This window comes from Diabrotica virgifera, chromosome 2 (genome assembly GCF_917563875.1).
Source record: "Diabrotica virgifera virgifera chromosome 2, PGI_DIABVI_V3a".
Taxonomy (NCBI): Eukaryota; Metazoa; Arthropoda; class Insecta; order Coleoptera; family Chrysomelidae; genus Diabrotica; species Diabrotica virgifera.
The window spans coordinates 13,471,403-13,496,680 of record NC_065444.1 but is presented as its reverse complement, the minus strand read 5'-3'; the positions used below and the strand labels follow the sequence as shown (position 1 = coordinate 13,496,680).

At 30.5% G+C, this 25,278-nt stretch overlaps 1 protein-coding gene across 1 annotated transcript in view; it reads left to right on the top strand.

Annotated features, from left to right (window-relative positions):
- Positions 1-6,711: 6,711 nt before the first annotated feature.
- LOC126879451 (V-type proton ATPase subunit C) overlaps positions 6,712-25,278 on the top strand; it is a 50,020-nt gene continuing 31,453 nt past the window's right edge. Inside the window, exons 1-3 of the mRNA XM_050642467.1 lie at positions 6,712-6,832; positions 7,353-7,563; positions 13,372-13,525. Of these exons, the coding sequence (XP_050498424.1) occupies positions 7,432-7,563; positions 13,372-13,525 (286 nt within the window). The 5' untranslated portion in view covers positions 6,712-6,832; positions 7,353-7,431. The remainder of the gene's footprint in view (positions 6,833-7,352; positions 7,564-13,371; positions 13,526-25,278) is intronic.

Here is a 25,278-nt window from a genome sequence, read left to right as displayed (position 1 = left end):
ATACATAATAGACATGTGGCTCCACTGCTTTCAGGAGATTACTGTCCTATCTGCGCTATGTCAAGGTCTTCATCAGCGGGCAAAAATTCCTCTTTATCTTATTCATCCGAACTGAATTTGGTTTTGTTTTTTCTCTTGGATTTCTTTATATTTTTCCCCTATTAGCTTCCCCTTTCCTTCCTTTATCTTTACATTTTCTTTTAATTCAACTGAAAATACTGTTCTTTTTTCCTTCCCTTCTTTTGATTGTCTTATATTCTCAATTGATAATTTACGAACCAATTTATACGGAGATAAAGTTATAGCTTAAGAACCAAGAAGTTTTCCTTCCTCTTAAAAACGCTCGGTTCGTAACTGATGGGGCAGGTGAATGAACGAATGGACTGATGAATATTTTTGAACAATGTTCTGGCATACTTAGTTGTTGCGTTCGCTGTGTTCCTTAATGGTCGATCTGGGTCTTTCGAATAACTTGGTCCTTGATCTTCTGAACGAACTGTTATATTTTCTAAAGAAATCGTTTCTGCAAGGTGACCTGTCAATCCTTCCAAATAAATTCCAGTCGAGTTACAAGTTTTCTCAGATTCAAGTTTCTCAGCACCGAAATCAGCATAAAAAAAATGGTTATATTTATTGGCCCTAGTCCTGTTACTTTAAACCCATTCTTAGCTGCCGTCTGGCATTTCAGAAAGGCTTTTTCCAATAGTTCTTTTAGATCAATGCGGGCGGTCTGAATATGAGCCCCTAGCCCATATTTACGTCACACAAGGGGCCCATATTTCAAAATATGTACGTTCAAGAAAAATATTAGCTTATGATTTTGTAATTACTTTTTGGTCATAATCTACATTAACACCCTTGTCTTCCCTCTTTCTGTCGCACAAGCAAAATATATCAATTCCGAAAAAATGTCCATAAACACAAATATCACTTTATATAAACTTACCCAATAAAATGTTTTCAAGAGTCAAAATCAAACGGTCTACACTGTGTAACAACAACATATGCACTGGTGGAGGAATCTGCAAATATATGACAAGAAAGGGGCCCTCTAGTATATTTGGGCATTTTCTAACCGATAGCACTACTTGTTTCCTAGGTAGTGTGGTGGCCCATATTAAATACATAGCCCATATTCGGACCAGTTCCTCTATTTATTTTTCATTTTTTTTTCTGCGTTACGCCATTATTGCATTATCGAGGATGTTTAATTTGATGTTTTGCCACTATACATTACTACTACTATACTACAACAGTTTAGTTTCTGTTTTAAATAATTAAAAAAATTACTTTAAAAAATAAATTAAACGCATCAAATTTTATTGTACACACCAGTTATTCGCAAAACGAAACTAAAGTACAATAGAAAAATAACAAAATAAGATCTTAAGTAATAATTATGAAAACGATAAACATGATAAAAAGCAAGCAAAAGAACTATGAATAGTAAAATTAAATTCATTATTTCACTCACGTATGTTTCGTATTTCAAACTACTAAAGAAATGATTGTGGGTAGAAGGAATTGATTTATTTTGTAAGACTTCTTTTTAGAAATGAACAGGGACGTATTTAGGGGTTGGCGAAAGAGGCCCCCGCCAAGGGCGCAAGAGTGAGGGGGCGCAAAATTAGCGGAAGAAAAACTTTTAAGAAATCCAAGATTTTACTTTTATAAATTAGCCGGAGAATATGGTAAAAAATTAATAAAATACGGTATACTTACAAATAAACTCAGATATAATTGAAATACGACTGTACTAGGTACACACACAATACGGTCACAATCAGAACAGTGGAGACTAACACCATTGTTTAAAAAATAATTTTTTAAATAGTCTTTTAGTATTTTTTAAACAATGCTAAGACAGTTCGAAATAAATAAAGGAGTAACAGGGGCCTGTTGTTTCCGATAATCCGAAACAATGAACGCCATGTACCATGAGTCATTTTTACTATCGTATAGTTCAAATTACACAAATACCCATTATCTATCAAATATTATATTACATATATTTTTATTATTGAAATATTTGTCTGATGAAAAACGATCCGGGTTAGCCGGACTTCCGGGTTATCAGGGGCCGACTTATCGGGGCTCCACTGTATGTTTTCGCTGAAAGTAATATGAACATAAGTGCATAGTTATGATAGTTTATGTAAGTAAGTACATTTTGTCACGAATGTAACATATTCACAAATTGTGAATCACAATATTACATGTAAAGTAGTAGTGAGTAGAATAATTTTATAAGTAAGTAAAATAAATAATGTTTCAAAAATACCTCCTTTATTAAAATAAGAAAATCTACGGTTTCGTTTCGATTTAAATCTGTCTCCTTCCATCCTCCGATAGCACTATTTCTAGGTCTACCTGTTCTCAAGGAGGCTCTGAGGAAGACAAATTTACACCAAAACGACCGTAGTTTCTCGATATAAATTAAAACTTTATATCGCAGTATGGGTAGAACGCCCTCTAACGGGGAATAAGTGAAATGAATTTCAACTCGATTCAAGTTCTCTGTTTAACCTAGGTATGACAATACCAAAAGGCACCGTTAGGAAAATATTCCAATTTACGGTTCAGGGAACCCGTATAAAACGAATCTGTGTACTCTAATACAGAGTATTATGGCATTAGTAAAAAAGGAATGAGTGTGTACTTTGTACGCACATAAGAAGTTATACTTCTATTATTAAACTAATTTTAATACTTACTACTTTCCAAAAATTTTTATTAAAACAATACAAAAAATTAAAACAAGAATGTGTGTGTACTTTGTACGCACGTAAGAAGTTATACTTCTACTACATATTATGTGATTTTTAAGACTATACCAAAAATTTAAAAAAATAAAAGAATAAAACGCACACAAACACATTGAAAAATGCCACAAAGAAAAAATGATTTCTGGACGATAATAATTGTTGGCAAAAATTTTAAATACGCATTTGCTGAAAAAAAAATTATATAACAAATATACTTACAATCATAATATGCATAAAAAAATAAAAAAATAAAACTTGCATCGGGAATTGAACCCTTGAATTTCGTGCCGCTTTGACTCGTAATCGAAGCGTAGACTCACTCGTCCAATCGCACATTATTTATCATGTGGAAAAATACGGTAACTGAACGTTTTACTGTTTGACAATTGTTTTGAAAATTATGTAGTTTAAATTTTGTGGAAGAAAATATAAAAATATAACAAAACAGTAAGAAAACAATATATTAGATGAAGATTGGTAGAACTTTTGTTGGTAATCAAATTAAGTATGTAAATCAAAGCATTACATATCTACGCCAAAAAATCATAATTTAAAAATAAAAATCGAACCTATTTTGGGATTTCTCTCTAAAATCCGCATTCTTGAGAAAATAAATGTATGTATTTCAACCTAATCCAAATGTATAATTACAATATGATTATAATAAAAACTAGGTACTTGCCAAATTAGAATGAGTTTTCCTTGTCCAAAATAGTCCAAAAGTCCAAAAATATAGGTATATGAAAACTATTTAAAAAGGCAGTATAACTATTAACTAACTTTTGTTTGTTGTTTCTTTTCACACAAATTTTAAAACGCAACAACCATAAATAATCTAACTACAGCTGTGCCACAGCCACCATATTGAATAATTTTTGACATGTCATTTGAACATCCAATCAGAACAAAGTTATAATGCGCATGCGCCCGGTCGCTAGGTTTTCCCATATAAAAATTTACCCTCTATCGCCGGTAAAGAAGTATAACTTCAAAAATAAAAGAATAAAACACACGCAAACACATTGAAAAATGAAACCAAAGAAATTATTTCTGAACAATTGTTGAAAAAATTTTAACTAAATACGTATTTTCTGAAAAAAAAATATAATAAATATACTTATAAAATAAATATTAAAAATGAATATAAACAAAATAAAAATTTCCATTGGGAATTGAAACTGCGTCTATCACGTTTAGATTATTTTGAACTCACCCCACGCAGAATTTAACTACCGAGACATTGTGAATGACGTGTGAAGATATACCTAGCAACCAAACGTTTTAAAATTTTTTAGACAGTTTGTTGCTTATTCTGTTAGTTTGATCAAATAAGTTTGATTCTTGTGGAATTAAAATACGACAAAATATAGACTAAAAAAGTAATATATTAGATGGAGATTTTTGTGGTAATCAAATTATGTAAATCAAAGCATTACCTACTAGCTAGGTAGGTACATTTTCCAAATAGGTATTTACCTAATTTGTAATTTTTTATTACAATACTGAAACATTTAAAATAAGGTACGTACCTGTTGCTTTTAAAAACTATTTAAAAAGTCACTACAATAATTATAAACTTGCTTTTTGTCTCTGTCCTCACAACAATAAAAACTAATTTACACAACATTTTGTTTATCCAGAACCTCTATTTGAACAATTATTGACAGATGATTTTAACACCCAATCAGATCCCGTATAACGTTTCATACCATACTGTCAGTGTGCGCATGCGCTCAGTAAAAATAAAAATTTACCCTCGTGCCTAAAGAAGTATAACTTCAATAAGAAAATCTACGGTCTCGTTTTGATTTAAATCTGTCTCCCTCCATCCTCCGATAGTACTATTTCTAGGTCTACCTGTTGTCAAGGAGGCTATCGGAGGATGGAGGCAGACAGATTTAAATCAAAACGAAACCGTAGATTTGCTTATTTTACTAATGACATACTCTGTATTAGTTTACAGTATGAGTACACAGGTACGAGTACACACACTCGTTTCATACGGGTTGTCTGAACCGTAAAATATTTTCCAAATGGTCCCTCTTGGTATTGTCATATCTGGGTTAAACAGAGAACTTGAATCCAGTCGAAATTCATTTCGCCTCTTTCATTGTTACTGTTTTTTTAACCCAGGCCTAATACATTTTAAAGTAGTAGTTGTAGTAATTTGCCTACACCTACAACTATTTAAAAATTGTTACATTACAGTCCCTCTGCATAGTGAATGTGAATTGTGGTTGCAATTAATGGGAGCCTCGTTCTTTGTGGAAGGGGGTGGGGGCGGGAGCATTGAATTTCGCCAAGGGCGCAGGAATGGCAAGATACGTCCCTGGAAATGAATATTGGTTCTCGATAGTGTGAAATTAAACAATACTGATCCAAAGTGGATAGACCCTTTCTTGATTTGCTATTTCTAAGTACCTAAGAACGATTGAAACAGTTTCTCTGTAAGAAGTTTTATAAAAAAACACAAAAGCAAAAACGACCACAGAGACAAAAGTGCTCATTCGCCGCTATTGCACATTGTACTACTATCTTTAATAAAATATCTAATATTTCAAATACATGCTGGCACGGCGTAATTACAGATTCGCCAGTATTGATATATCGTTTGGTGTGCTTTTGTCAATGCATTAAAATATTTGACAAATTCACAATACCATAAAGACTTATGCGCCCTCTAGTAATACGGAAATTAAATAATTGTTAGCCGATATTGCACATAAAAGAGGGCATATTTAGACGTCGATTGATGGACTTAACTCAAAAACGTTGATTTTCGTGTTTCGCCACTATTGTTCTCACCAGGCGATATGGGAATATTTTGAAGAATCTAATCCAGAAAGAATTTTTAGATTCTGAAGCAGAAGAACGATATTGAAACTATTTATTATAAATAAGGATTATATATACACAATTATCTTACCAATTCCCAATAAATTTAAAACCACTTTTGAAGTACTTTTATAAATTCTTCCCGTAGAAATTAAATAAGTTCCAATGCCACAAAAACACAAAATTGATATTACTTGGCAAGAAGTACAAGATTGTTTCTTATCCATATTTTAAACATTCAAATAATTTTACATCTAGAAATGATAACAAAAAAAATATAAACAAACAGCATACAGGAAAACTATAACCTATAAAATAATAAATAGGGTGCGTTCGGACGACCACAGCGGCTGGACAGCTGAGCCAGCAGTAGCTGTCAGACGTCACCGCTGGAAGCCAGCCGCTGAGAGATTTACTAAGCTTTCCCTATCACGGCTGGATGCAACCACTCAGCCGATTTCTGCTGTCAGCCAGCCGCTATGGTCGTCCGAACGCACCCAATGTCAATGTCATATACGATTGTCGTTGCTATGGTAACGGAAAATATGTAGGCACCAAACGGACGTATTTCTAATACCAACTCAAAAATATTTGAATTTGAATATTCATTCTTTGATTCAAATAATTTTTTTTAAAATAGAAATAAAAAAAGAATTATGTATAAATGTATTGTTATTATGAAAATCACTCTTTATTGGAGAAACTGCATTAACAAGAAGAAAATACATATTTGACAACAAAATAAGATTGTCAAAAATGAAAGAAAATTTGAATTGTCAACATCTTTTATTATTTGGCTTGAAGATTAAAATAATAACGTAATATTCTTATTTGTGTCTTTGTAATGCACTTTGTCAATAGAAGCCGTAGTGGAAGCGTTAAAGATGACCACGAACATGAAGATCAGGCACAGGATCAGGCATGTTCGTAAGTATTGATCTCCATTAAGATATAAAACCCTAGATCGATTATAATGAATATTTTTAAATGTAGCCAATAAGTGTATCATGTTAATTTGTTAATATTTTAATATAAAATATTATTTATTGAAAAACTTATTTTGAATTTCTTTGCGCAAAAAACTCCCTAAATGTCAAATGGGTAGGTCCATCTAATGACAAGTGACGGCACCAACAATCACGTGAAACTTCAATAACGATCAGCTGGGCTGACTCTGTTCATTGGGGAGTGGTTGAAAGGGGTGTTTTTTGGAGTTATTCCATTATTTGAAGGTAAAATAATATCGACAATTCATCAATCAACTTAAAGAATTAAAAATTAAAAGAGCATAAAAATAACTTCACTCATTCTTTCCACGTCTAAAATTCATTTAAACTATGCTTCTACCCAATAATTATAATTCTAACTATTTTTTAAGGGTAGGGAATAAATTAGCATGACCTAGAAGAACCAAAATAGCTACGCTTTTCTTTAGATCTCAATGGGTCAGTGTTTGTTATGCATTTAAATAAATAACAGATTGCTTCCTCAAGAAGAAATATTATTTTTTTGTTATTTTGGGGAAAAAAGCTTGTTCACTTTTGTAAATTGAACAGCATACAGTACTTTACTATTACCCATGAATTGTTCTTATCCTAATATCGTTAATATGTTTATTTAGCTCAAAAACAATCTTGAGTTTAAAAGTCACATGACAACATTAATTGAAATTCAACATGAAGCTTAAAAAACCAAAGTACCACTATATAGATATATAATTTGGAAAATAGTTAACTGTTTTTTTTATTTTAGGAGTGATAAAGAAGATCTTGGAAGCCACCATAGACTTAATTCACATAGAACCAGCATACTTTCTGATCACCAAGAAGAAATGACTGAGTATTGGTTGATATCTGCCCCAGGGGATAAGACCTGTCAACAGACATGGGACACGATGAATAATATGACAAGTAAACAGAATAATTTGTCAACCAACTACAAGTTTCAAATCCCGGACTTGAAAGTAAGTACCTTTTGAATCTGTTGCGGATACGAAATAATATTGTTTGGTTTTCTGTTTAGTCGACATGAATGAAAATAACTTGTTTTCTGTTCATTTTTTATGAGCTATAAATACCATCTTACAATAAATTTTATCCAGAAGTATGTACAGTAAAACCTCCGTTAACCAAAACCTGTTTAACCAAAACATTGTTTATCCGAAATGGTTGAAATTTTCAATAATTTCAAAAAAGCAATAAAATTAAGGAAAATGAACATGTTTAACAGTGTTTTTTTTAAGAAATCTTTTATTTTCTTTTGTGTTTTCCTTTGACAATGTTTTGCAGCTATATCTCGCCAGTACTATGTTATTTGATACAAGAAGAATACAAAATACAATGTTATTTTTAACCGAAATTCTTGTTATCCGAATTGGCCTACCCCCAATTGTTTCGACTAACGGAGGTTTTACTGTAATACAATACATCATTAACCAATTAACACATCCGCTACCAAGGGTGTAGTTGAGCTTTGTTCTTATAGACCTTAGCTATTTTAATTGATGGTATGTGCAGTACAATCCCTGGCTTACAGGTGAGACACTGGTCTATGCAAAACATTCGATGTGGTTCATGAGTCTCTTGGTAGCGAAAATTTTATACATAATTATCAGTAATTTTGTTCTTAATAGGGAAATATTCATGAATTTATTTACATCTTTGCGTTTTTTAATTATGTCCCAATAGGACATTGGGCGTTAGTGTTATCATAATTGCAAGAATGTATGATTGAGTTATTTTATTTATTTATTTATTTATTTACGGTTGCAACCATTTACAAAAAAAAAATACATTAAAATGTCAACTAAAATAAAGAGAACTAAAAATACCAATTTTAAAAATACCAATCATACCTAAGGACATTATAACCTCCTAACTGCTAACCTTACTGCAGTGAAACCTGCTTAATTCGAACTTCCATAATTCGAAATCTTCTTTAATTGGAATTATTATTCTGGTCCCTAGCATTTCCTATATAAATAATGGTAAAAAGTCTTGAATAATTCGAATTATATTTTGGATAATTCGAACTTTTCTACTATCTTTTCTGAATATCTTAGAATCTTTTGTCATTACTGAGAAGCTTTTTCTTCTTATTGTCTTCGATAGCTTAGATTCGAATTATCCAAGTTTCACTTTACTTGATATAAGGATGAATTAAAAATATCTATATTACACCTCACTAGTAAGCTGTTAGTGTTTCTAAGCAATCTAACCAAGCCAATACCAGATCCATAATTGGTTCGGTGTGCTTGTACAGCAAAAGTAGGATGTGCTCTAAGAGATCTAGGTGGAACATAAATTGTTAGTTAGCTCTTGAAGGAGTTCAGGACAATCCATTGAGTTTTTAAGAAGTTTAAACACAAACAGAAAATCTAATATCTCTCCACGAAAAGACAATGAACAGTAATCAGTTAACAAAAGCATACCTGTGTAAGAATAAGGAATGGAGAGCTTGAAAGAACAATACATGAGGAACCTACGTTGAATTCTCTCAAGAATTTCAGTATGACCCAAAGTGTAAGGTGACCAAACAACAGAACAGTACTTTAGATGTGACCTAACCAGAGAATTAAATAGCAACTTCAGTGTGCAAGTTATTAAAATCAGATGAGTGTCTTTTAACAAATCCAAGCTGTTTTAGTGCTTTAGCGGAGATATATTCAACATGCTTACCAGAAGACAAATCACACTGAAATATAACGCCAAGATCTTTATAACTACTTAGATACTTTTTGTATAGGAGTGCCGAGTAACATATAAGAAAAATCAATTTTATGAAAGATTTTGCAAAAAGATAGTACTTTACATTTAGAGGGATTCAAATTTAATTTGTGATAAGAACAATAGTCCTGCAAACATCGTTAATGCATCCTACAATTGAACATAGTCAGATGGCTTCTCAATTATTCAAAACAATATAAGATCATCCGCATAAATTAGTATTTCAGATTCTTTAATACATTGTACTACATTATTTATAAATGAGATGAAGAGTTCAAAACAGTTTGAGAATTAAAATTTTTATTTACATCTAGTAAAGACAAGTTTATTTTTTATGATGCTGTATGAAACAATTTTTATAGAACATTACAGTACATTCTACACAATATGTTGGTGGTCTGGCTTTACAATTTTCTCCTTGACATTGTCTCTGCTTTTCACGTTTTTCCATGAAGTGTCCTTTCCCATCTAATCTTATGTCCATAAAGACTTTTGATGATGATGTACACAGTCTTTCTACTGTACTTCTTGTACTAAAAGTCAACTTTGGGTAGGGAACAGCTATAAGTTGACAAAAGTCTAATAAAGTAATATTTGACTTATTGACCCGTTTGTAGAGAAGCCATAAATTTACTATTGCCATAACAATCAATGGTATGAATATTGGCATATACCACTTCTTGGTCCTGCTTTTAGTGGCATATTTTTCAACAAACCAGTCGTGTTTAATCCATGTCTCCCATGTTTCTAGTAAATCATCATCAGCTCCATCTTAATCTGTTAAAAGAATCAGGTTCCGGCTATAGTGCTATTACCTCAATCTCTTCAGCATTCATAAAATTAGGAAAATTTATTATATCTTAGAAACCTTGTAAAGATAATGCTTTTCTGCACATATTATGCAAAGAACATAAATATGTAGACTAATAGCAAAAACATTTCATTTACTTTATTTTTACATTTATTATCCAAAATATTATTTGTTAAAATATTAGTTACTGTGAAATTATTTCTTAGTCCAAGTAATGAAGCTTAAAATAGGACAAAACCTCGCAATTTTTACAGAATGGATTGATTTGGTTGAAAATTTGAGAATAAGTAGTGGATAGTCCAATGATCAAAATCTATATGATGCCAAAAGGCGCTTTTATCATGGGGGTGGTTGCCACCCCATCTTGGGGGGTGGAAATTTTTTATTATATTTTGACCACAAAAGTTGGTAAAAAGGTTCATTCTAAACAAAAAAACGTTCTATACATTTTTTGATAAAATTAATAGTTTTCCATTTATTCGCTATCGAAAGTGTTAGTTTTATATCGTAAAATTCAATGTTTTCAATAAGTTTTCTGCTAATACCTCCAAAAGTTTTCGTTTTATCAACACAATCTTACTTAACAAAAATGTACCTTAAAAAAATAAACAAAACCGCTTTTTAAAATTCTCTTTAAGACCAAAATTAATCGAGCTATACTTTATTATATGTTAGCTCTTCTTTATCAAATGCTAAATAGTGTAGTTTCAAAGTAAAAAGACGGAAAAACTATGGATTTTTCGAGGATAACTTGTTCAAACTAATTTAAAGCATTTAAAAATATCTATATCCAGAAATAAAAAACAAGTCCCTAGCTCAAAAATTAAGTGACTTATAATGAAAAGTATGTCAGTCCCTATTTTTTTCAGCAAAAAAGTGATTGGAATCAACCCCCTAATCACCAACCTAATTAAAATTAGTCATTGACATTATTTGGCATTCTTTATTTATGTATTATTCATAGGTTCTAGAAGTTTGACGGGCTTAGAACGATTAGTATTTAAAAAAATGGAGTTCAAAGCGAATAACGAATTTTTGTAGTTTGGAAAAAAATGGCTTTTTCTTCAGAATAGAAAGATTAGCATCAGAGAAACGAAAAAATGTTTAGATATGAAATTGTAGCTTATTTAATTACCAAGAAGGTGGTTTGCAAACATTTTTGCCATAGGAAAAATGTTTGCAAACCACCTTCTTGGTAATTAAATAAGCTACAATTTTTAATTATTAAAACTTTTAATAACATGCAAAATCCACCTTTACCAACCTTTTCAAAGTCACCTCTTTTTGCGACTGAGGATTTTAAAAAGATTTAATGTTAATAAGCTCATAGATCTTGTAAAAGCCTACAAAATTATTTTTTACCAAACTTTCTAAGATAAAAAATAAAAAAATTTCGGTTAAAAAATCAATATATTTTTTTGAAAAAAAAAAGAAGAAATCCAATTGGAAGCATAATAATGTAAGTTAGCGGTGTTTTTAATCATTGGCCTTATTCATTCTTTTTTATTTATGTATTATTAATAGATTGTAGAAGTTTGACTGGCTTAGATTGATTAGTTTTTAAAAACTGGAGTTAAAAGCGAATAACGAATTTTTATAGTTTGGTAAAAAATGCCGTTTTCTTCAGAATTGAAAGATTAGCATCAGAATTACAAAAAAATGTTTAAATATGAAATTGTAGGATATTTGATTCCCAAGAACTTGGTTTGAAAAAATTTATTCTACAGCAAAAAAGACTGAATCGTAAATGAGTACATATCGAAAAACATTGATTTTTTCAGTATAAAACTAACACTTTCCATAGCGAATAAATAGAAAACTATTAATTTTATCAAAAAAATGTATAGAACATTTTTTGCTTACAATGAATGTTTTTATCAACTTTTGCGATCAAAATATAATAAAAAATTTCCACCCCCCGAGATGGGGTGCAACCACCCCCATGGTAAGAGCGCCTTTCAGCATCATATATATTTTGATCCTTGGACTATCCATTACTTATTCTCGAATTTTCAACCAAATCGATCAATTCTGTTAAAATTGCGAGGTGAAAAGCTTCTGTTCCTGGACTATCTCCCAAATATAATACTTATATAAAATTTTTTAACAAATTACCTGTTAGAATTAAATTGCAACAGAATTTTAATATATGTATTTAGAACTGAAATAAAAAGCATTTTATTGGATTTAGAACCATATTCTGTGTATGAGTTTTTAAATCATACATTTTAACTTGTAGTAGTTGTAATTGTAATTTTGTATGTATATTAGACACTTATTATTCAATTGTGGCAATTTGCTATAAGTGTGTTGTTTACAATTTTTTTTAATAAAAGATATTTTGAATTTGAATTAATAAATATGAATCTTTTTATGCAAATCACAATAAACAAATGTAAAATTCCTCGTTAGAGGTGGTTAAATGCATGTGTTGATATATTATTTTAATATAATTGCCAACCAGTCGGTGAGTTTTCATTCAGTTCAGTCTTCTTACAAGCCTCTCTAATGATGGGTAGACCTAGAAACATTTGTCAGAGGAGCGTAAGAGACTCAGATTGAATCGAAACGCAACTGGCTATGTTCATTTTATTATAAATTTATTATTTATTTGACTTTATAAAATTATTTTCGAGAACGTAAATACAGTAGACTCCCTCTATAACGAGAACTGAAATGGCGGACTAATAATTACCTCGTTATAAGTGTATGTCGTTATATCAGACAACAATAATATCGTGCATACATATGAATATATAGTTTTCTAAAACACCAACTTCACTATAGTGAAGTCATTCGGAGCAATATAAGTTGCTAAATATTGTTTCCTCAGCAATAAGGCTTCGCCATCATAAATTGTAAATTTTCTTACAATATCCAATATCGGTCGATAAATAAACAGAACAGGAAGAGGTTTATTAGGCGGTGGATTTTATTACAGCACTATCCTCGATAACGACACAGATGTGTTGACTGTGAGTTGGGGTATTTATTTATAGCCATTACAGCGCTAAAAATAGGTAAAGATACATATTCTACGATTTTATTTTTCCTCGTTATAACCAATATGCCTCGTTATAGAGGTGTTACAGTTCAATAGGAATTTCATGGGACATCTAGTGTACCTCGTTATAAGCGAAACCTCATAATAACCGTGTTCGTTATAGCGTTATAGAGAGAGTCTATTGTATAACAAAAGTGTGTATTATTTCCTCAGTCTGGATATATATTATAGGTTGGTACTCTGGATCAGTTAGTAGGACTTTCTGATGATCTGGGCAAGCTTGATGGGTTCGTGGAGCAGGTTACCAGGAAGGTAGCTCAGTACCTTGGAGAAGTACTTGAAGAACAGAGGGACAAGTGGTCAGAAAACCTGCAGGCCAATAACAGTATGTTTTTTAATAGTAGCTACTAGTTTTCTTAGAGAAACAATGATTGACACAAAATTAAAATCAGCATGACTTTGTATTTTCTTTGAATTGGATTCTTTGAAAAAATTGGTCTTAATGTTTTTAACATTTTATTAAGAAATTAATCAGTAAAAGTATTGATTTTAAAAGTAGAAAATATGGCTTATTAATTTTTAATATAACAATTACTTTTGCTTTCATTTCTTAGAGTGCATTTTCCAGGTTATATAGTATTGATTTGATATATTATTAATGTTCTCCAATTAATAAAACAAAGAGAATTAATAAATGTGAGAAACTGCGAGTGTATAGGCTAGAGCTTGGTATAGCAAATGAAGTAGATAAATATTCCCCTTCAAGCTGTACAGAATAATAATTTTAAATAAAAAAATCTTTTGTTTCACTTCATTTTTAATCAGTTCTATTGAATTCTTCATATTTGGAAATGATTAGAACGATTTATAATACAGTGATGTGCGCGCTAATAACCAGCAAAATAACACAAACAATTTACAACCTTATATAACAATAAAACACTGAAAAAATTTGTTTTCTATACTTCAACAAAATTTATTACAACGATGTTACTACTTAGTAAGGCACTCTGCCGAAACAGCTGCAGTCATATCGTTGTAATAAATTTTGTGGAAGTATAGAAAACAAACGTTTTCAGTGTTCTATTGTTAGATAAAATGAACTTCCATCAAGTAACGGTCGAATCCATCAATAATTTACAACCTAATGCGTTGTGAAACAAAAAGAGATGAAACTAGTAGAGGTGGGGTATAAACCTATAAAAAATGACCACTTACAATAGTTTCCAACCTTTAGACGTTACCTTTTTTATTTCAACTGACACAAATAAACATCAAAATATGACAAGGAAGTAGCTGAATATTTTTTGCCTGAGGGAATGGGAGAACTGTGTCTGTTTAATATTTAAATTAGTTTTGAAATAATAGTTATATATTTATGATATAAATGTTAAAAGTACAATTTTAAGGCACGCATGTGAAAGTTTGCAGAATGAGCGAAGCGAATTCTGCAATTCACATGAGTGCCTTAAAAATGTACTTTTTAACACGTATATCATTCAATATTTTTTCTACAAACGTCTTATATATAACCACAATTATAATTTATTCATTCTCAATTACAGGACAATATCTACAAAAACTTTTACTTGAACTTGACTGACATTCCATTTTTATATTTTTCTTAACATTACATCAAAACTGCCTATACTGTCAATACGTAAATCATAACAACTATAGAATAACATCTACTTTTATTGTTGTATATTCTAACAAATTTTAATAGTTTTTGAAGATATTCTTCTTTAGCGGCGAATCGATTGAGGGTAAAATTGTACATTTACCGCGCGCCTGCGCACACTGACAGTATGTAGTTCTGACAGTATTGTAGTTCATTGCTAATCTTTCAAGATAGGTATGTATGTATCTGTAACCGTGCAAATAAGTCATTAAAAGAATATAGGTATTAGTGGTTTTAGGAAATGTATTATTTATTATAATTCTTGTGTTTTTGGATTAATAAAATATTATGTAAGCATAACATTTTTACACTATATGTCGCCGTGTTGTGTAATTATATCCGAAACTGACATATCTATTTCTAGTGCCTCGATGGAGTAGTTAGAAATGCGTTAGCACTGAGATTGGAAGGTTGCGGGTTCAATTCCCGGGCAATTCATATTTTTTTTTATTTTTGGTTGTTTTAATAAAAAATTTTTGAAAGTGGTAAATAAGAAAGTTAGTTTGATTTTTAAATAAAATACAAATAACCTTTTAAGTATATTTACTTCGTTTAAATTACCTATTATATAATAGAAGAATATCTTCTGTACATAGTACACACACATTCTTTTTTTTTTCTACAAACGTGTTAAAAATGCAATAATACAGTTTAAATTAAATTTTAAAAAACCTTTTAAACCACCTTTTTCAAATTGCGCAAGTTGTTCTATTAATATTAATGTTAATAAATGAAATATAAATATTTTGACGTCTCACAATTTAACAATTGACTTTTAACTGCAGTGCCTTAAAATTTTTAAAGCACTAGTGCTTTAAAGTAGCATTTTTAACGCTCATATGGAGTGCTAAAAATTGCATTTGTAACACGGTTGTAGAAAAAATATTTTAAAAATCAAAGTAAAATTATTAACTCATTAATCATAGTCTTTGTTTTTGATTTATTTATGGACAGCCTTGCTTCCAAACGCACTCATTCTATTCGTTCTAACAGCTGCGTCAAAATTATTTAAAATAAAAAAATTTAATGTAACGTTAATGTCATATGGCCCGATAAAGTCTATTAGCTCTTAGCTAAAGTCTAAAGGTGGGAAACTATCGTAAGTGGTAATGGTAATAGATTAATACTGATAATTTGCCACCTCTCCTATTTTCATCTCTTTTTATTTCACAACGCATTATGTTGTCCATCTTTTGCGTTATTTTGCCTCTTATTAGCGTGCTCATCACTGTATATCATAGAGCCAAAGAATCTCGAATGAGGAAATCAAAATTCAAACAAATGATTGTTTTTTCCGATATTCTCGAGATTATGTACTTGCACTGGTTTTCAGAAGGTCAAACAGTAATCAATATTATTCTTCACAGTCTTGTTGAACTCTAAATAATCACGAAAAACGACCCAAATAAAAGGAGGATGCGATAGTTTTCCGTCAATATAATGCGCCGGCGTATTCTGCACTGTATTTCAAGAAGTTTCCAGACAACTACAGGATTTCAGTGTTGGATCATCCGCCTTATTTTCCGGATTTTGCATCGCGAGACTTCTATCTATTTCTTAAAGTGAAATTTACATTAAGATGAACAAGATTTAAGTCTGTTAAAGCTGCTAAAACGGTACATGTTCTGAAGGAGTAAACAGAAGAAAACTTTCAACATTGATTCGAACCATGGAAGATGCTCTATCGCATGGAGTGTTGTAGGGATAGAGGGGACTGTAGGTAATAATAAGTAAAACAGGGTGTTGAATATAAAACAGAGTGTTGAATATAAAAGAGTGTTGAATATAACAAGCCATTAGTCCTGATATTTGTTGACTACGAAAAAGGTTTTGACACCATAAGTCATCAAAAAATGTTAAACGCCTTAACAGAGTGTCATATAGATCATCGCTATATAAACATGATTAAATACATCTATCAAAATGAAACAGCAAGCGTGAAACTGGCAGATAAAAAGACCAACGCATTTAAAATAAAACGGGGAGTGCGACAGGGAGACACAATTTCGCCAAAATTGTTTACAACATTATTAGAGCATATTGTTTAAGAACGCAAATCTGAGTGAAAAAGGAATTAATATCAACGGAGAAATACTTAGTCATTTGAGATTCGCTGACGATATTGTTCTTTTTGATGACAGCATCGATGATGCAGTATCGCAACTGGAGAAACTATACCTAGCCTCCTTACAAGTTGGATTAAAAATCAACCATACAAAAACGCAAATCATGACAAATCTTGTGTTAAGCGAAAAGATTTCAGTAAATGGCATGCCTATTGAAGAAACCACCTCTTATAAGTACTTAGGGCATGAGATACGCATAGGAAGAGATAATCAAACGTGCGAACTAAGCCGCCGCATAGGACTCACTTGGTGGCATTCGGCAAGCTGAGCTATGTTCTTAAGTCAGAACTGCTTAATATATGTGTCTCAAAAGAAAAGTCTTTGATCAGTGTGTGTTGCCAGTACTTACCTATGGTGCAGAAACTTTAACAATAACCAAGAAAGTAAGAAATCAAATTTGTGTTACCCAAAGAGCCATGGAACCGATGGACACAGCGAATAATATACTGGAGACCAAGACAAGAAGCATATCGAAGTAGAGGTCGTCCGCAAACAAGATGGTGTGATGACATAAAACGGATCAACAAAAACTGGATGCAAACAGCACAAAACAGGAATACATTAAAAAAAGACTGAGGGAGACCTATATCCAGCAGTGGATAGATCCGGGTTGAATGATGATGATGAAGTAAAACGGTATAGGACCACATCTCATAGATAGACACTATTCTCTCTCTCTATTGTCTTTCCTCCTTATGGAGTATTGGGCGCTCTTGCGTTTCTTAGCCAAAAGTGAAAGATGGCTGATTGGCTGGATCAGCGCATCCTCTTGTATTTTATTCTTTCGAGATTTCCTCTACAAGTCTTTTCCATTCTCAAGTCTTTCCATTTTCCATTACCAGAGAACGGCAGTTCTCGCCAGTGGCGCACACCTACCCCCTACACGTGACACTATATATACACGAAATTTTCGATTTTCTAAATCTGACTGTATTGAAAATTGGGCCAAATCCCATCTTAAAGTTTAGGAAAAGACTCACACCCATTCATATGTCAACCATCCATTTTGGTCCAAGAGTGTGGATTTTACGGCCCCTCCTATTTAGGGTCTGTTTTTCGTTCTCGCCCCCAAAACTCCCAAAAACTTCGAAAATTTAACTCCGACCTTTGCGTCTTCTAATAGAAGCGATTATTACCTTTCCAACACATGTCTAATTTTGAAAATCGGTTATACCGTTCAAAAGTTACTGAGCTCAAAAATATGAGTCAATTTTTATTTAAAAAAAGGGAAAATGTTTGTGGATATGTATGTATGTATGTTACACTTGAAGTTGTTGAAGTATGTATGTATACCGGGTGGTGAATTGGAACACGGGCCATAGGAAACTCAATGTAAAATTCTAAACTGTTGAATTCCTGCTTCCCTAATTATTTTATATCAAAAGTCATAAGAAACTATTTGTAGATAGAGAATTGAATTCTGTATTGAAAACAACTGTCAATATTGTTCTATGAACAATAATTATTCAAAATTTTATAAAAATATAATACAATTTTCAGAGAAATACGCCAAAGTTACGCCACACACAGTGCAATAATGTGTATAAGATTGCATTCGGTGACAATGAATTTATTATATTAACAATTTGAACTGTCAATTTCTTTATTTATTTTATCATTTATTGTTTAAAACACAATAAAGTTGATCAGATACCCTCAGTCAAGGAGAAAGTATTAATAATAAAGATATTTTCTTCAGTCATTAGTGTGCTCACTGTCAGTTAAATAGTAACATGTGGCCTAACATGCCCACACATACCTACTGCGGTAAATACATTATATTTTTCAAAATTTTGGAATGTGTTTAAATCGTAGAACAATTGTAACTTCTGTTTTAATACAGATTTCAATCCTCTACAAATAACTTCTCATGACTTTTGATGTAACATAATTAGGGGAGCAGGAATTCAACAGTTTAAAATTTTACATTGAGTTTCCTATGGCCCGTTTTCCGATTCACCACCCTGTATATGTATGTGTGTGGAAAAGTTAAACCAATCTGAATTTTTTTTCTGTGTTTGAAGAGGGGGTGATGGACGATTCAGAACCGGTTTAGTTTGTGCGTTTTGACTACCCATAAGCCAGCTATAGGACTTGGTAGGTACAAAACCGCATATTTTTTGGCGGTATATATCTTCGGTTCAAGAAGAGACAGGAGAACAGTAAATACACCAAATCAATAGCGTTGAGTTAAGCTTTCAAATGGTGTCTAAGCTGTCAGGATCAGACATACACACGGCTCAGTATAGCCGAAAAACTGAAAAACTAAACTTTGAAAATTTTGTTTTTTCGACAATTACTCAAAATTTCAACCTACGAATTACACCAATAACTGAGCGTTTGTAGAATGACTAGGCGAATCTAACGGTGTATACCTTATATCCGGGAAAATTCGAATTTTTAAGTTATAGGCTTCATAAGTATGATCAAATCTATTTCTTATGGGAAAAACGGTTTTTCAATCTCAATAATTCCTGTAATAGCTTCAGTTATCATACTTGACCTTAGATGCATAAGATACTACTTGTCAATACGTTTCAAACTCATGTTTAGTGAACAAAATCGGTTAAGCCGTTTAGAAGTTATTAAGCTACAAAAGTGTAATCCAATTAACGATTATTCCCTAAATGGTTTATGTAGTTGTAGTGGTTACGACGCTAATTTGATCTGGCAACGGGCAATCCGAGTTCATTTACCATCCATCCCAATATTTTTTCAATCTATTTCGAATAGAAAAAAATCTAGTGTACATTCGATGGACACTAGATCATTTGGGAGATAATGCGACAAAGGCGACCATTTATAAAGCTTAACGTGTAATCGAGAAACATTGCATTCAACTTTATACATTTAATTTATAACTTTGAAAAACTCCTGATATAAGAATAAAAAACCGCTAAACGCCGTAAAAATGAGTGGCGCTACAAAAGATCTGATATGAATATTACGTGGCGCAAAAATGTATTTTCATTTTGATGCAAAACAAAATTCTAGTTTTATTTTAAAATATGTTTTCATAATATTTGCTAAATTTGAAGTAAACGCGCCACAAAAGAGTTTCAAAATTAAAACTGTATCAAAGTTACTCTTTTGTGGCGCGTTTTACTTCAAATTGGGCAAATATTATGAAAAAATCTTTTAAAATAAAACTAGAATTTTGTTTTGCATCAAAATGAAAATACATTTTCGTGCCACGTAATATCAGATCTTTTGTAGCGCCACTCATTTTTACGGCGTTTATCGGTTTTTTATTCTTGTTATTGTATGCGCGCCTCCATTCGTTTTTCACGTTATCTCTGCAAGCGAAATATATTTTATCTTTATTTTATATAAATACATGTAAAACAAAGTAAGAGAGAGGAATTAATGTACTCTAAGAAAAAGAGATGCACATATTTAAAAAAATAATCTTTATTTTATTTAATGAAAAGGTTTAGAGATTTATTAAAATAATGGTTGAGTTTTTGAGAAAAATATTAGATAATAGTAATAATCCTAGATTTTTTGCAAACTATTTCTTACCTTCTTTTTATACATAATTAAATTCAGATTTCATAATTTTAGATATATATTTTTTTCAATTGTTACAAGAGTGATCATATTTTTTTCCGAAACTCTACAATTTCTTTTTATTGTGACTTTATAACAATAAACATTTGACCACTATATTGTTCTAAAGTCAAATTTGTGCCTCGTCTTTGGTAAGTTTTAATAAAAAATAAAAATTTGGTATTAAAAATTAGCACTTTCTTTCAATTAAGTCAAATACTGTATCTTTGTAGAGAATCTAAGAAAGTTGTTGAGTGTAATAAAATAAAGAGTTGTCGGTTTTGCACTTCAAAGTATTAATTAATATTCTTCCAGTATTTTTCCTTTACTGTCTCATTTGCCGTGAGCATATTTTATTCTATTTTCTTATGTTTTACTATTTTGAAAATATCTGAAAAGTGACACCATTTTACTGAAATAGCATATATAATCTTTAAATTGAGAGTTTGTATAGTTATTTTAACTTCTTGAATTTTTTAGTTGAATATTTGTTATATTCAGCATTATTTAATTATGTTCATATTGTCACGCGAAAATAAAAGTTTTTTGTGCATTTTTAGAAAAGGTATTGATGAATTTCAAAAATCTACCTTTGAAGCGATTTTTTATGTTTTTTTCAGTAAAATCGTGTCACTTGTTCATACAATTTACCGGTCTTCACCGTTAGTATTTAAAATCAAGTAGCTATCTTACATTGTCAATTTTTATAAATGTATTTTTTGCATATATTTTGTTTATTACATATTATTACATATCACCAAATTTGCTAAAAGTAGTTGTTAAATACATGTATCAAAACGTGTCAAAAAGGCTTTATTTTGCTAATTTCTCTGGTCTATAAGGCGCTACTTTCAGTTTCAGCTATTTTTGGGTATAAAAATTTACAAAGATACAATAACATTTTACTTGTTTAAAGAAGAGTGCTTTACATATTTAGAATTTTTAATATATAATCATTCAATAACAATTTAATACAATTTTCTTATCAATAAATAAAAAAAAATGTTTTTTAATGTTAAAAATTGACCATTGAATTTATGAGAAAACAAATGGAACATTTTTCTGGAAAATTATAATTAAAATAAACAGAACAGAACAAGAATTTAAAGAAATGTTTAAAAATTCAAAATCGTTAATCGTATTAACTAAATTTAATGAATTTTTTTCAACATTTACATACAGGGTGATTGATTAGTGGGGTAAAGCTCAATAGATCCGCTATAGTAATAGCAATAAAAGTTAATAACAAAAATTTTAGCCACCTTTGAGCTTCACATTACAAACTTAGTTAGAATGTTATAGGATGTTCGATAACACAGTGACAGACCAAACTTATGTTTTGTTAAATGGAACACCCTATATTTTATTTTAAATTCGGAATCCTGTTAACTTCTCCATCACAAAAATATAAAGGTTTGTTATGTTATACAGGGCATTTACAAAGTTATAACCAATTTTGTATGAAAATCGTAACAAGTTCAACTCCCTGTATAAATAAAAATAAGCACAACAGCAGTGGTTTATTAATGCCATATTTTTTTGTTTATTGTCAAAATTTTCAAGAAATATTGACATTGCTAATTTTCTTTATATCAAATACAGGGTGAGTCAAAACGCAAGTACATTATTTTCTCAGTGATGTTAAATGGAACACCCTGTATTTTATATCATTATTGAAAAGTAACATTACCGTACTTATAACATTCCCTATGTCGAAATTTATTAGTTTTCGAGATATTTTCATTTTTCAGAGCAAATTATTTTAGGTGTCTAAAATCTAAATTCTAAGTAAGCCATGACTGAATTCACAATTGACGATTACTGATTATCAATCCGGTAATCAAGGTAACAATGTAGCAAATAAAGAAATAAAAATAATTTATTAGTAATACATTTTACAAAAAAAAATACAACCACAACATGCAACATTTTTGAAACAATTAAAAACTACTTTTTTATGTAAATGTAACAAAAAAAGAAAGAAAATTAGTAATAAATTTTACAAAAAAACACACAAACACAAAATACAACATTTTGTGAAGACAATTAAACACTACTTTTGTATGTAAATATAACAATGTAACAAATAAAGAACGAAAAATAATTTATCAGTAATACATTTTGCAAAAAAAACATGTTTGAAAAAATAAGAAGCTACTTTTAACAAAATATTTTTAATATTTAATTACATAAGGTGTTCAAAATTATCTCCTAACACATTTATGTACGCCTAAAAACGATCATTGAATGAGCTACTTACTCTACGAAGTATTTGTAAATTAACACATCGAAATACACTTTGTATTCTATTTTTCATCTCATCCCTTATTGTTGGAGGTATTTTATAAACTTCATTATTAACGTAACCCCAAAAAAATCAGTCCATTTTATTAAATTCTGGCGATTTGAGTGGCCACGCTACTGGTCCATTGAAAAATGAAAATATCTCGAAAACTAATAAATTTAGACATAGGGAACGTTATCTAAAAATTAAAGTACGGTAATGGTACTTTTCAATAGTGATACAAAATACAGGGTGTTCCATTTAAAATTACTGAGAAAATAATGTACTTGCGTTTTGACTCACCCTGTATTTGATATAAAGAAAATTAGCAATATCAGTCATTCTTGAAAATTTTGACAATACGTAAAAAATATGGCATTAATAAACCATTGCTGTTTCGGTTATTTTTATTTATACAGGGAGTTGAACTTATTACGATTTTCATATAAAATTGGTTATAACTTTGTAAATACCCTGTATAACAACAAAACTTAAAATTTTTGTGATGGAGAAGTTAACAGGATTCCGAATTTTAAATAAAATATAGGGTATTCCATTTAAAAAAACATAAGTTTGGTCTGTCACTGTGTTATCGAACACCCTGTAACATTCTAACTAATTTTGTAATGTGAAGCTCAAAGGTGGCTAAAATTTTTGTTATTAACTTTTATTGCTATCTACTAATCAATCACCCTGTATAGATTTTTTTCTGTGTCCAATTTCAGAGTTTGATTAATTTTTTGAAAGGTTGAAGACATTGTTATATTTTCTTTTATTTAATTTGTTCTACTTTTCATTTGATTCCTATATATTCATTCAGATTTTTGTATATTTCTTCATCCGTTTTGTTCGCTTTCGTAAAATATTTTTTTATTACTTTAAAGTAACACGATACCTAATCCTATGTTTAACTAGAATTTTATGTTTAACCTAATCTGCTGCTTCGTTTTCTTTATTCAAAGATTACTCAGCTTATACTTTCTTCTGTCTCTAATATTTAATTTTTTCTATATTATATCGCCAGATAAAATTGTAACCTGATTCTTTTTTAAAATCTGCTAGAACCGTTTTTGTTGTTTTACAAGACACATTATTGAACATAGCAAGAAATGAAAGCAATGAGATCTTTAAGATGGGCTCGAAATTAATATTTTTTGATACACTACGTATGAATTGTACAATCAAATAGAAAATTTTGTTAATATTTAACCAATATGAAAACTAATTTGGGACCAAATTGAAGCAAAATAAAAATGAAGGAAAACTAAATTATCTGGTATTGTACATATGGATCTATGTGTATCGTCATATTTTAATGATTTTGCAGTTATTGATTTATAGTACTGTATCAATTTTAACGATAACAGGTGATCCATTAAACTTATATAATTAAGTGATTAGTTAAGAGTATGAAAAAAATGACTAGGTATGCTATATCTACAGGGTGTAACAAAAAGGCAGGTCATAAATTAAATCACATATTCTGGGATCAAAAATAGTTCCATTGAACCTAACATACCTTAGTACAAATGGCACATAAAAAAAGTTACAGCTCTTTGAAGTTACAAAATGAAAATCGATTGTTCCAGCTATTTAAGAAATCAACTTTAACTTGTAGAAAAATTAAAAATGAAAATATAAATTATAAAATAATAATGACAATTGAAAACGTTAAAATAAAAAAATAAATAAATGAAAACTATATATTAAGAGTAAATAAGAATGGTATGCCCATAAGGCTGGTAGCAGTGGTATTAATATTACATTAGTATACATTTAAATAAAAAATGACATGAATTAATTTGGTTCCAGTAAAAATGTTCCGTTGTTTTCGTTAATTTGGTTTCTTATGTAATGGCATGCACAACATTAACAATAATATACTAATCCAACTAACCACCACAGACACACGTGCGAGCATGTCTCTTTTAATTTATTTCAAACAAAATTACACAAATTAATTTACTGTTGTATTATCTACAAAATTGCTACTGTCGTCATCTTCAGTTTCTGGGTGACGAACATGATGGAAATGTTTTACATTACGTACCTAAACACACATTCATTTAGGTATAATATGCTGTAGTATAAAAGGTAGAGTGTAAGATATCAAACCGCCAGTTTATACTGATTAATCAGAAAGTAAAATATCTAAAAGTAGGCCTCTTATTTAAAATTGTTCCAACCCTCCATGGCGCACTAGCCTAATGGTTATTTTATCCTCAGTCAGCACTTTCAATTTCTCCATTTTTTTGATACGTTACACCGCTGCAGCTACCATATACATTTTCCCATAAGTTGTGGCTACGGACAATCTTAGTCTTTGTTTCATCTAAAAGTTATTTCAACACTTCCATGAAAAATATTTCAATCGATGAAAGAACTTCGCTTTTATGACTGAATTAGCAATAATTTTTAAATCTTATGGAATATGATAAGAAATTTAAGAATGTCTTGTAATCTATTTACATACTTTACACTACCAGCAACTAACAACA